General features: G+C 46.6%; 1 protein-coding gene across 1 annotated transcript in view; it reads right to left on the minus strand.

Moving 5' to 3' along the window:
• LOC144752950 (major histocompatibility complex class I-related protein 1-like) overlaps nt 1-14,271 on the minus strand; it is a 123,321-nt gene extending 109,050 nt beyond the window's left edge. The window contains exon 1 of the mRNA XM_078640761.1: nt 14,198-14,271. Coding sequence (XP_078496887.1) covers nt 14,198-14,261 — 64 coding nt within the window. The 5' untranslated portion in view covers nt 14,262-14,271. The remainder of the gene's footprint in view (nt 1-14,197) is intronic.
• Nucleotides 14,272-14,551: the final 280 nt, after the last annotated feature.

Genomic DNA, 14,551 nt, shown 5'->3' on the forward strand with positions numbered 1-14,551 from the left:
CCCTCCTGGACCAGCCCACTGGGTTTTCAAGCCCCAATCCGTCCAACGACGATTGAAGGGGGTTGCCTGGCATAATAAGATCTGAAGGCCCATCTCCCACTCTCGAGTTCGATAATGACTGAGAGGCCATATTACACTCTGCTACAGAATGTAGTTAGGCAATATCCTCCAAGGTGGAGAGGAGCTCAAATCTATTTAACGTAGGGACTACATAGTCATAGGGACCTGGAGCCTGGACTATATTCATTGAGCTAACCCTTTCTGATATTTGCGGTGGTAATGCACGATAGGAAAAACCCAGAGGCAAAATGCGGATATTATCCTTACTCGGAAACCTGGATCCTGCCCTTTCTAGGATTGTTTGAACGAGTAGTGGGGACCCAAATCTAAGCACCACACAGTCACCTCTAAAAGATTTCTGGGTTTTCCCTACCCAAGCAACTCTACGTATCATTTTAAATTCTTGGAATAGGCAGTCACCCAACCCAGTTCTAGTATTTAACAGGTGGAGCGCTTTGTTCTTTAGTGACGGCCAATGTTCAACACCACCCGTGGAAGGAGCTGGCACATTAGAGAAGATGATGGTGTACGGTGTGGCTTCCGGCGGTAAGTTAAGAAATTTACTAGGATCTACATTTCCACCCTGCGGCATACCTGGATCACAGCACCCCTGCTGCTCCCTGCTTTGAGCAGCATATGTGAGTGTAGTATGCAGACTGCTTGCGATGGCATCAGAGGCTGGTACTATAATACCATCACTGGTATCTACCTCATTAGAGGATTGACTTGTGCTATACACTGATGCTAGTCTAGAGTCAGTTGGAGGACCATTCTTATCCTTACTCTGAGTGGACACTGGGGGAGACAGGTGTTGCTCAATTTCTGACAACCGTGTGTCTATTTCCGTCAGCTTAGTTAGAAGGAGATCTAGCATGACTACAATTTTTTCACCCAGTTTGGCGAGGATGGACTCTTCGAACTCCCTGTATATCTGCTTTATATTGGTCGCGTCCTTATCCTTATCTCCTATAGGGCCGAGATTGCCTAGTGGTGGAGCGACTTTCGGACCCCCCTCGTTCCCTGAGCACTTCCCTCTTGTTTTGGCCACCTTACTGGCCTGAGATGTATTTTGGGTCTGGCCGCGTGCCTTCCGTTGTTTTGTTTGGGCCTCCCCCATCTTTTTCTGCTCAGATCTCTGGCGTCGAGTGAGTATCTTAGAAGAGGGGGAAGGATCAGGGGATAAGTTACTTGCATTTAAAAGACGATCACTTGTTTGGGATGAGTGCGGTTGAGCAGACACCAAAGGGGTACAATCAACAGCTGGTCAACAATAGGTGGGAGACTGGATGAAAAAGCTCCAATCGAAGCTCGATGGGGATCTAAAGAAATTCTCCTTTCGGTGAGCTAAATCTCGTGTATAGAACCGACCCATCCAGAGTTTAGAAAAGCGTCCAGGGTGCCCACAACCCCTGTGCCACCCATTCCTTTGCGATTAGCCTCAGACATGCTAGCTTATGAAGAGATAAAAAGGGACACAGCAATATTACACTTCTATAAACACAATATAACAATGTAAATATGCGAAAGCTAAAAGCTAACATAAAAGCCTGGATCACAGGGAGTTCGTTGTAAGGGAGGTGGCCCAGCCCTGCCTCCTCCTGTCTCTGATGGGCCCGGGCATGCCCGCGCACGTCCCGCGCTGCAGGAGACCTGGCCCCCTTATGAGCATCTCCTGGTGCTCACTCTCGCGGTGCGCAGCGAGACTGCCACGTGAAGTGCTGAGGGATGTAGTCCCCCCCTGGCGTCCAAAGATGATGGCGGCGATGTTACAGCGTCCAAGTGGGAATGACAGAGCTCTGCTCGAGGAAGCGTCCTGTGGCAGGTAGCAGGTAAGGAGGGCACAGCAAAGTATGTGTGGCAATGAAAACGGGCTCCCCTGAACTGAAGTAGTAACACAAGAATAACACGGTACAGGGCGAGAGAACCACGGCAGTGACACAAGAATATCAGGGCACGGGGGAGAGAATCACAGCAGTAACATAAGAATATCAGGGCACGGGCGAGATAATCGAAGCAGTAACACAACAATATCAGGGCACGGGTCAAGAGAAACGAAGCAGTAACATAAGAATTTCAGGGCAAGGGGCGAGAGAATCGAAGCAGTAACACAAGAATATCAGGGCACGAAGTTAGAGAATCGAAGCAGTAACACAAGAATATCAGGGCACGAAGTTAGAGAATCGAAGCAGTAACACAAGAATATCAGGGCACGAAGTTAGAGAATCGAAACAGTAACATAAGAATATCAGGGCCCTGGGCAAGGGAATCAAAGCAGTAACGCAAGAATGTCAGGGCATGGGGTGAGAGAATCGAAGTAGTAACATAAGAATATCAGGGCATGGGGTGAGAGAATCGAAGTAGTAACACAAGAATATCAGGGCACGAAGTTAGAGAATCGAAGCAGTAACACAAGAATATCAGGGCACGAAGTTAGAGAATCGAAACAGTAACATAAGAATATCAGGGCCCTGGGCAAGGGAATCAAAGCAGTAACGCAAGAATGTCAGGGCACGTGGTGAGAGAATAAAAGCAGTAACATAAGAATATCAGGGCATGGGGTGAGAGAATCGAAGTAGTAACATAAGAATATCAGGGCATGGGGCAAGAGGGCTGAAGCAGTAACATAAGCATATCAGGGCACTGGCGAGAGAATCAAATCAGTAGCGCAAGAATGTCAGGGCATGGGTGAAAGAATCGAGGCAGTTACAAGAATATCAGTGCACGGGTGAGAGAATCGAAGCAGCAACAGAAGAATATCAGGGCACGGGGTGAGAGAATTAAAGCAGTAAGACAAGAGTATCAGGGTCCAGGTTGAGAGATTCAAAGCAGTAACATAAGAATATCAGGGTATTGGGCCAGAGAATCGAAGCAGTAAAACAAGAATGTCAGGGCACGGGTGGAGAATCACAGCAGTAACATAAGAATATCAGGGTACGAGCGAGATAATCGAAGCAGTAACACAAGAATATCAGGGCACGTCACTAAAGAATCGAAGCAGTAACATAAGAATTTCAGGGCAAGGGGGAGAGAATCGAAGCAGAAACACAAGAATATCAGAGTACGTGGGAGAGAGTTGAAGCAATAACATAAGAATATCAGGGCACGAGGCGAGAGAATCCAAGCAGTAACATTGGTATATCAGGGCCCAGGGCGAGAGAATCAAAGCAGTAACATAAGAATATCAGGGCACGGGTTGAGAGAATCAAAGCAGTAACACAAGACTATCAGGGCACAAGGCCAGAGAATCACAGCAGTAACACAAGAATATCAGGGCACGGGCTAGGGCATCGAAGCAGTAACACAAGAATATCATGGCATGGGCAAAAGAGAATTGAAGCAGTAACACAAGAATATCAGGGCACAGGGAGAGAGTCGAAGCAGTAACACAAGAATATCAGGGCATGGTCCAAGGGAATCGAAGCAGTAACACAAGAATATCAGGGCACGAGGTGAGAGAATCGAAGCTGTAACATAAGAATATCAGGGCACGAGTTGATAGAATCAAAGCAGTAACATAAGTATATCAGGGCACAAGGTGAGAGAATTGAAGCAGTCACACAAGAATATCAGGGCACGGGGAGAGAGTCGAAGCAGTAACAGAAGAATATCAGGGCAAAGGGTGAGAGAATCACAGCAGTAACACAAGAATATCAGGGCACAGGCCGAGAGAATCGAAGCTGTAGCACAGGAATATCAGGGAACGAGGTGAGAGATACAAAGCAGTAACATATGAATATCAGGGATTGAGGTGAGAGAATCGAAGCAGTAACACAAGAATATCAGGGCACGAGGTGAGAGAATAGAAGCAGTAATACAAGAATATCAGGGCCCGAGGTGAGAGAATAGAAGCAGTAACACAAGAATATCGGGGCACGAGGTGAGAGAATCGAAGCAGTAACATAAGAATATCAGGGCACAAGGTGATAGAATCAAAGCAGTACCACAAGAATATCTGGGCATGAGGTGAGAGAAACGAAGCAGTACCATAAGAATATCAGGGGTGGAGGTGAGAGAATCAAGAAGTAACATAAGAATATCAGGGCAAGGGGTGAGAGAATTGAAGCAGTAACACAAGAATATCAGGGCACAGGGTGAGAGAATCGAAGTAGTACCATAAGAATATCAGGGAACGAGGTGAGAGAATCGAAGCAGTAACACAAGAATATCAAGGCACCGGGCGAGAGAACCGAAGCAGTAACACAAGAATTTCAGGGCATGAGGTGAGAGAATCGAAGCAGTAATACAAGAATATCAGGGCACGAGGTGAGAGAATCGAAGCAGTAACATAAGAATATCAGGGCACGAGGTGATAGCATCAAAGCAGTACCACAAGAATATCTGGGCATGAGGTGAGAGAAACGAAGCAGTACCATAAGAATATCAGGGGTGGAGGTGAGAGAATCAAGAAGTAACATAAGAATATCAGGGCACGGGGTGACAGAATGTAATCAGTAACACAAGAATATCAGGGCACGTGGTGTGAGAATCGAAGCAGTACCATAAGAATATCAGGGCATGAGGTGAGAGAATCAAGCAGTAACACAAGAATATCAGGGCACAGGGTGAGAGAATCGAAGTAGTACCATAAGAATATTAGGGAACGAGGTGAGAGAATCGAAGCAGTAACACAAGAATATCAAGGCACCGGGCAAGAGAACCGAAGCAGTAACACAAGAATTTCAGGGCATGAGGTGAGAGAATCGAAGCAGTAATACAAGAATATCAGGGCACGGGGTGAGAGAATCGAAGCAGTAACACAAGAATATCAGGGCACGAGGTGAGAGATCCGAAGCAGTAACACAAGAATATCAGGGCACGAGGTGAGAGAATCGAAGAGGTAACACAAGAATATCAGGGCACGAGGTGAGAGATCCGAAGCAGTAACACAAGAATATCAAGGCACCGGGCGAGAGAACCGAAGCAGTAACACAAGAATTTCAGGGCATGAGGTGAGAGAATCGAAGCAGTAATACAAGAATATCAGGGCACGAGGTGAGAGAATCGAAGCAGTAACATAAGAATATCAGGGCACGAGGTGATAGCATCAAAGCAGTACCACAAGAATATCTGGGCATGAGGTGAGAGAAACGAAGCAGTACCATAAGAATATCAGGGGTGGAGGTGAGAGAATCAAGAAGTAACATAAGAATATCAGGGCACGGGGTGACAGAATGTAATCAGTAACACAAGAATATCAGGGCACGTGGTGTGAGAATCGAAGCAGTACCATAAGAATATCAGGGCATGAGGTGAGAGAATCAAGCAGTAACACAAGAATATCAGGGCACAGGGTGAGAGAATCGAAGTAGTACCATAAGAATATTAGGGAACGAGGTGAGAGAATCGAAGCAGTAACACAAGAATATCAAGGCACCGGGCAAGAGAACCGAAGCAGTAACACAAGAATTTCAGGGCATGAGGTGAGAGAATCGAAGCAGTAATACAAGAATATCAGGGCACGGGGTGAGAGAATCGAAGCAGTAACACAAGAATATCAGGGCACGAGGTGAGAGATCCGAAGCAGTAACACAAGAATATCAGGGCACGAGGTGAGAGAATCGAAGAGGTAACACAAGAATATCAGGGCACGAGGTGAGAGATCCGAAGCAGTAACACAAGAATATCAGGGCACGGGGTGAGAGAATCGAAGCAGTAACATAAGAATATCAGGGCATGGGGTGAGAGAATCGAAGCAGGAACAAGAGAATATCAGGACATGAGGTGAGAGAATCAAAGCAGTAACACAAGAATATCAGGGCACGGGATGAGAGAATCGAAGCAGTAACATAAGAATATCAGGGCATGGGGTGAGAGAATCGAAGCAGGAACAAGAGAATATCAGGACATGAGGTGAGAGAATCAAAGCAGTAACACAAGAATATCAGGGCACGAGGTGAGAGAATCAAAGCAGTAACACAAGAATATCAGGGCACGGTTGAGAGAAACGAAGCAATACAATAAGAATATCAGGGCACGTGTGGTACTGAAAATTTTGGACCTGTGTCATAAACATCGTCGTATCATGACGAATTTGATATCAGCAGACCGAGAATGACTAGTAGACTATGCACAAGCATTTTCGTCATATTCGAGTGACGAAAACACCCTGTATTCTGAGTTTTCGCCCAGAACCCTTAGGTTCCATTTTGTGAATGACAGCCATTTTGTGATTGCCCTCACATAGGCCGGTGACTAAGGCCAAAACCGAGTCTGAAGGACACGTACACCTTTGCTGACTCCTCCCTTGTTGGCCAAACCTTTGGTGGCATTAACTTGTAAAGATACACCGAATCCCCTTCCATGGTCTGAAGAGTGTCAGAAAAGTTTTTCCAAATTGCGCGATGCATTATGTTCGGCTCCTGTGTTGGGTACCCCCGACTACAGTAAGCCCTTTACATTGTATGTCCACGAGAAAGAAGGTTGTGCATTGTCAGTTTTGACACAGTTGTTCGGAGACAAACAGCGTCCATGTGCGTATTTTTCGTCAACTTTGGACCCGGTAGCTAAAGCATTGCAAAGTTGCTTAAGAGCCACAGCAGCAGCAGCTGTTTCTATTCCGCAGTCTGCTGGTTTAGTGATGAATAATACATTGATTGTGATGGTTCCACATGCAGTGGACACGTTGTTAAATAGGACCAAGACACAGCACTTAACTAGTGCTCGATTGTCAGGTTATGAGTTGACACTTTTAGCGAGTCATGTACACATAAAGAGATGCAACACGTTGAATCCAGCTACGTTGTTGCCGATTGTAACAGAGACAGATGCTTCTGAACAGCATGATTGTTTTCTCAGAACAGAAGAAGAAACGAAAGGGAGAGTAGACCTTCAGGAGACTCCTCTTGCGAAGTTTTATGGTACCTTATGGGTGGATGGTTCATGCTTCAAGCTTCCGAATGGTGATACGACTGCGGCATATGCTGTTACGACTTTGCATACGATCGTTGAAGCTGCACGTGTCCCACATAATTCAGCTCAAGCAGCAGAGTTGATTGCACTTACAAGAGCATGTGTGTTATCAAAAGAAATGAAAGTGACCATATATACTGACAGCCAGTATGCATTCGGTGTGGCCCATAGTTTTGGACGATTGTGGGAAGAACGTGGGTTCCTGACTTCGCATGGAGCTAAGATACAGCATGGTCAGTTGGTGAATGAGCTTTTCGAGTCACTTACGTTGCCCTTGCAAGTTGCGATTGTAAAATGCAGTGCACACAAGAAGGTGAATGATGATGTTGGTCGTGGAAATGCATTTGCTGATGAAGTCGCAAAAGAAACAGCGAGGGATGTGATGAGCCGAATGTATGTTGCAGGCCCTCCGAGATGGGTTGGTGATATTGGAATGTGTGAAGACATGATAGAGAGTGTGAAGTCTATTCAAGCTGAAGCTACAGAGAAAGAATTGAGTGTGTGGAGAGAGAGTACGGGTAAATTGGATACAAATGGTTGTTGGGTTGAATTGTCAGAGCATCAGCGATGGTTGTTACCCGATGCGTACGTGCTTGCAGTGGTTACAATGGCCCATGGAATGGCTCACATCAGTGTGAAAGGGATTTGTAAGGTGCTGGCTCCAGTATGGCAAAATGCTGGAATTCCCAAGTGTGCAGAGAATGTGGTCAAAAATTGTATGGTGTGTCTGAAATACAATCCTGGTAGGGGAACCCCGACTCCAGCTGGTCATTTTGCGCCTCCAACGTATCCGTTCGAGGCTTTGCAGCTAGATTTTATCCACATGGAAAGGTGCAACAATTTGAAATACGTACTCGTTGTTGTTTGTACCTTTTCGAGATGGGTAGAAGCATACCCCCTGAAGGACAACACTGTCTTGTCCACAGCTAAAGCCCTTGTCAAAGAATTTTTCCCTAGATTTGGAATGCCGAGAATGGTCTGGAGTGACAATGGGAGTGAATTTGTAGGACGAGTGATGAAGAAAGTATGTGGAGGGCTAGGCATCCAGCAGAAATTCCACGCTGCAAATCACCCCCAATCAGCTGGACTAGTAGAGTGCTACAATGGCACTTTAAAACTGAAATTGGCCAAAATCCAAGCGAGCTCTGGTCTTAAATGGCCTGAAGTCTCTGCCTTTAGCACTCCTATCAACAAGAATGACTGTGCATTCGCGAGTGAGACTTAGTGCTCATGAAATAGTGTTCGGCCGTCCGGCCAACATAATGGGAAGTGCCAAAGCCGAAAAAATTCTGTGAGATCGAACACCCTGTACTGCTTGACTATTTGTATGAATTGACGGCTAAATTGCGTGTTTTACACCAACAGGTTCACGACACTCTGCCTCAGGTCTCTGAAGCTCCAGGACATCATATCGATCCTGGATCCTGGGTGCTGGTCAAGAATTTTCAACGGACAAAGAATGACCAGCCCCGGTGGACCGGCCCTCACCTAGTTCTTCTCTCAACAAGATCAGCCGTTCGAGTGGAAGGGAAAAAGAACTGGATCCACGGCGTACACTGCAAGAGGGTCCCTTTGCCTCTGCCGTACGACTGGTGGGTCCAGGAGGGTGTTGCTGATTCTGAGACTGAGACTGTGCCTCGTTTTCTGCCTTTCAGTGATGCACGCATAAAAGGAACAATTTCTGAACAAGAAAGTGACAATCTTTTGCAAGAAGCTGTGCCACCGTCAATTCGATTGGACACTACAGAGCCTGAACTCCTGTTTCAGGACCAGACAGTACCTGGGAAGAAACGCTATAATCTGAGGCCGAGAACTATGGACTAATAACATTTTTTTTCCTTTTCTTTGCCTAAGTCTTGAAAGTGCAGCTCTCTCATCTGAGAAACTTTTTTATTTTTGTTTTTCGAACCACCATCCGGGTTCCGCTGTAGGGTCGCGGTTGCCCAAGTCTTTGGAGTGCAGCTGAAGACGTTAGGTCGACAGTTCTGGTTGGTCTAAGGGAGTTGCCCTGGACTGACAGAAGCATTCCTTAGCATAGAACACCCTACCATCGCGAGCAGCATTTAGAGAGGATGGAGTTTTTCGAGATGGAGAGACCTGCCAAAACAACGAACTTTAAAGCTAAAATATGTAGAATGATGACCAAGAAAAGCTTTTTGATATTATGCATTTTTATGTTGTTCAGTGTAATGATGTTTTTAATAGGATATGTTTTATTCTCTTTTCAAATGACATTTGCACCCACTACACAGTCCATACCTCCTCCTACTGTTTCCTCGCATTCTTTCCACCCTTTTCCTGAACATGAGTCTGTTAGGAGATTAGAATTTATCAATAACTCCTTCGTTCAGCTTTTGCACCAACACCAACTAGTAATGAACACGACTAACTGTTGGTTGTGTGGTCTTATGCCTCACACAACGGATAAAGGTATCCCTTATCTGGTCCTGCCATTCAGCCACAATGGTTCTGTGTGGGCATACAGAACAATGTTCATCTACGCACATGAAGTCTTCCCCCTACGTTCTGAAAAGGACAATCCTAAAAATAGTGCTCTAGTTAAGGGTATAGTAGATATGATTAAGGAAGATATTTCCTATGAGACTATCCCGAGAGATGAGACACTAGTATATATAGGATGGAACGTGACCGGATATAGAGTTACTCTGAGTGAGAAACAGCAAGCTAAGAGATCTTCTCCGATTTGGATTGTACCCCATCAGGGTCACCTATGTCTGCAAGGCAATGGCAAGAATCCCAGAGCTCAGTTAGGGAAGAGTACCTGCACTGAAACGTATGTTTTTGCGTCTCAGACTTCCCCTTCGTTCTTAGCAGCTAAGGGTACCTATTTCATCTGCCATGATAGAGCCTATACATGGTTGCCCCCCGACTTTTCCGGCACATGTTTTGTTTCGTTCCTGTTGCCTCCCACCTACACCGCTGCGGCAGATTACCACAAGACAAGGATAGTTAGAGGTGTTTTCAGTAAAGAAGACACTGCAGGACAAGAATTGGGAGACTTCTTTAAGGGTTTTCTGTCGTTTTGGGGTCCCATGGTTAACAGCAGGAACATAAGGCAATTGACGAGGGTGGTTGAATCCACCGTAGATGAAACTGCCGGTGCCCTTAGTAACTTGACTGCTGAGCTCCAGTCGGATCGCCTTATGACCCTTCAGAACAGGGTCGCGTTAGACGTCATACTTGCAGACCGAGGTGGGGTATGTAGAGTGATCCAATCGAGTTGCTGTGTTTTCATTCCAGATAACGCTCCAACAGTATACCAGGCCATTTCCAAACTGCATAAGATTTCCGAATCTATTCATGTGGATAAAGGAGATTGGTCATTGATGGGATGGTTCTGGGAACTGATATCCGCCTGGGGATGGAAAATTCTGATGGTCATTGGGATGATCTTAGCCATTCTTTTCCTGTTCTGTCTGTGCGTACAGTGTGCTCCTACAATATGTGGCCTCTGCACTACATCGTGTATAAGGAAACCTGTATCAAGGGACGAGCTAACTAATAGGATGATGCTACAGCAACATCTCAATGACTTTATGAATATAGACCTGGACTCAGATTAGCATGAGTATAGGTTATTGCCTATGTAAGGCCAAAAGGATAGTCTGTGGTACTGACAATGTTGGCCCTGTGTCATAAACATCGTCGTATCATGACGAATTTGATATCAGCAGACCGAGAATGACTAGTAGACTATGCACAAGCATTTTCGTCATATTCGAGTGACGAAAACACCCTGTATTCTGAGTTTTCGCCCAGAACCCTTAGGTTCCATTTTGTGAATGACAGCCATTTTGTGATTGCCCTCACATAGGCCGGTGACTAAGGCCAAAACCGAGTCTGAAGGACACGTACACCTTTGCTGACTCCTGCACGACCTGGGCAAGCTGACTCCACTGCCCAAGGCCAAACCTGTTCGGTCAGTTCCTCTCCCAGTGGCCGGGCGAGATAGTATCAAGGCACAACATGCCATAAACCTTTCATCCCACACAAACCCTTCCTAATCTTACACACACCTGCCTCTGCTTCTTACTTTATGACTTACTTTACGAGGGGGAGGCGCCCGTTTTTATTGGGGTTTCGTCGATATCTGATGAAAATACTGGGCCTTGCCGGGTAATTGATTGTGGGCTGAACAAACTGAAATATGGGCTTGTCATCATGACTCTGCTTTTCCTTTGTATTGAAAATATGTGAATGGTCAACTGTAAAATAAGGAATGTTTAATAAGCATAATATTTTGTATAAAAAGAGAAGGCTGGTTTTGTAAGATTGAGCAGTCTCCTGAGAATATACACACCGTGTTGTTGTACTTCTAGGACGCCTGTTACTTGGTTGCAGCCAATAAACTCGATCTTTGACTTCACCTAGAAGACTCTGAGTTTCTGTAGTCTGAAACAGGAAGGACCCGAAGTCTTAGGGTGTGTCCCTGGCACCGCTGGGTTCTGAAAAACCCAGTACTTTACACGAGGTGAGAGAATCAAAGCAGTAACACAAGAATATCAGGGCACGAGGTGAGAGAATCGAAGCAGTAACACAAGATCATCAGGGAACGGGGTGAGAGAATCGAAGCTGTAACACAAGAATATCAGGGAACGGGGTGAGAGAATCGAAGCAGTAACACAAGAATATCAGGGCACGAGGTGAGAGAATCGAAGTAGTACCATAAGAATATCAGGGCACGAGGTGAGAGAATCGAAGCAGTAAAACAAGATCATCAGGGAACGGGGTGAGAGAATCGAAGCTGTAACACAAGAATATTAGGGAACGGGGTGAGAGAATCGAAGCAGTAACACAAGATCATCAGGGAACGGGGTGAGAGAATCGAAGCTGTAACACAAGAATATCAGGGAACGGGGTGAGAGAATCGAAGCAGTAACACAAGAATATCAGGGCACAGGGTGAGAGAATCTAAGCAGTAACACAAGAATATCAGGGCACGAGGTGAGAGAATCGAAACAGTAACACAAGAATATCAGGGAACGGGGTGAGAGAATCGAAGCAGTAACACAAGAATATCAGGGCACGAGGTGAGAGAATCGAAGCAGTAACACAAGAATATCAGGGCACGGGGTGAGAGAATCGAAGCAGTAACACAAGAATATCAGGGCACGAGGTGAGAGAATCGAAGCAGTAACACAAGAATATCAGGGCACGGGGTGAGAGAATCGAAGCAGTAACACAAGAATATCAGGGCACGAGGTGAGAGAATCGAAGCAGTAACACAACAATATCAGGGCACGGGTCAAGAGAAGCGAAGCAGTAACATAAGAATTTCAGGGCAAGGGGCGAGAGAATCGAAGCAGTAACACAAGAATATCAGGGCTCGAAGTTAGAGAATCGAAACAGTAACATAAGAATATCAGGGCCCTGGGCAAGGGAATCAAAGCAGTAACGCAAGAATTTCAGGGCACGTGGTGAGAGAATCAAAGCAGTAACATAAGAATATCAGGGCACGGGGTGAGAGAATCGAAGTAGTAACATAAGAATATCAGGGCATGGGGCAAGAGGGCTGAAGCAGTAACATAAGCATATCAGGGCACTGGCGAGAGAATCAAATCAGTAGCGCAAGAATGTCAGGGCATGGGTGAAAGAATCGAGGCAGTTACAAGAATATCAGGGCACGGGTGAGAGAATCGAAGCAGCAACAGAAGAATATCAGGGCACGGGGTGAGAGAATTAAAGCAGTAACACAAGAGTATCAGGGTCCAGGGTGAGAGATTCAAAGCAGTAACATAAGAATGTCAGGGCACGGGTGGAGAATCACAGCAGTAACATAAGAATATCAGGGTACGAGCGAGATAATTGAAGCAGTAACACAAGAATATCAGGGCACGTCACTAAAGAATCGAAGCAGTAACAGAAGAATATCAGGGCACGGGGAGAGAGTCGAAGCAGTAACAGAAGAATATCAGGGCACGAGGCGAGAGAATCCAAGCAGTAACATTGTTATATCAGGGCCCAGGGCGAGAGAATCAAAGCAGTAACATAAGAATATCAGGGCACGGGGAGAGAGTCGAAGCAGTAACATAAGAATATCAGGGCACGGGGAGAGAGTCGAAGCAGTAACAGAAGAATATCAGGGCACGGGCCGAGAGAATCGAAGCAGTAACACAAGAAGTCTGCTTATTTCCCGGACACCAGTGCAATGAGAGGTGCATTATGGGAGCCTGGTATATTTTTAACATAATGCCAGAGCACAGTGAACATCAGACTGGAACTAGTGTGTAAGGCGATAGGGATATGTCGGTTACGAGTGGGCCCTGTCCTGCCTTTGATGTAACTTCAGAGCCTCATGGTAGTTCTTTCACAGTCTCATAATTTCAGAACTGACTGAATCGTTTTCAATTTGCTATACAATGAAGTCCTGGTTTTTGCCTATTTATCTTATGCAACTAACAACCATTGTCCAAGCCAATAGTCTTGGCTTGTAGGTATAATGTTACTTGTATTATATATCTGGATGCAATGACAGAAACAGCAAAATACAAGTCGGACGGCACAGAATGCTAAGGACAGGTGTTTATCTTGGGTGTTTTAAGCCACGCCCTGAATTACACTGGCCACGCCCATTTGACAGATCCTGCTCCCCCAGTTTTTCATCCTATTAAAGCCTTGTTTGTGGTGTAGGGGGTTCGATGCATATATATCTCAGCAGCATGGAGGTGCATCATGGGAGCCCCGAGCCAGGGCCATGAATGATGACGATGACAACAGAGGGGCATTAACTGAGACGCCCCCAGCTCTGCAGTGACCCCTCTGAAGGTGTTCCAATGATGCCATCACTAAGTGAAATAAACACGCGTTCGGGCAATGTAACAATGTATGGGTCTTTGATTCATTCTTTACTTTTCCACATATTGGAGAATAGTACCCACCTCTTAAGTATGATGTCACCAGTGACGCAGCCCGGGCCCCATGGCACCTGTGACGTCACTGGGTACCGAGTAGTACCTTTATTTGTCTATCCTTCTGCCCTGGTTATATATTGATCGCTGCACCCCCGACCCCCACCCTTCCGTTGGAATAGGCCCCTCCCCGTGTCAGGCAGATGCTACTTCAGACCCCCCCCCGCTCCCCGCTGCTACTTCAATGACCCCCCGCACTCCCCCATTGTAAACAGATCTCACTGAGTACAGACACCCCGGGCCCCCACCCTTCGGTGGCAGTGACTCCAACCCCCCCTCACCCTCCCCAGGTCACTCACCTGCGCGGGCCGGCTGCAGCCAGAGCCCCCCCAGCAGGAGCAGCAGGGAGAGGGGGGCCGTCATTGCGGGGGGGGGGGGGAGTCCTTGAAGTAACAAACTTCGGAGCTTTAACCTCAGCCCTGTAGGACTCGAGCTGATACACACGTGACGTCACACGAGTGGGGGCGGTGGAGAACCAATCAGAGCACAGAGACCCCCCCCCTCTCATCCAGCTGCAGGCCAGGCGGGAGGAAGTTGAAGCACAGCTGGATGTGGGGAGCAGGGAGGGGGAGCGCGACCCAGGCCCAGGAGCGCTGCACACGAGCACAGTCCCCTGACACAAGCGCCCATTCATTCTTAGGCACGGAGGGGTG

Source organism: Lissotriton helveticus, chromosome 5_1 (assembly GCF_964261635.1).
Source record: "Lissotriton helveticus chromosome 5_1, aLisHel1.1, whole genome shotgun sequence".
In the NCBI taxonomy this organism is placed as follows: domain Eukaryota; kingdom Metazoa; phylum Chordata; class Amphibia; order Caudata; family Salamandridae; genus Lissotriton; species Lissotriton helveticus.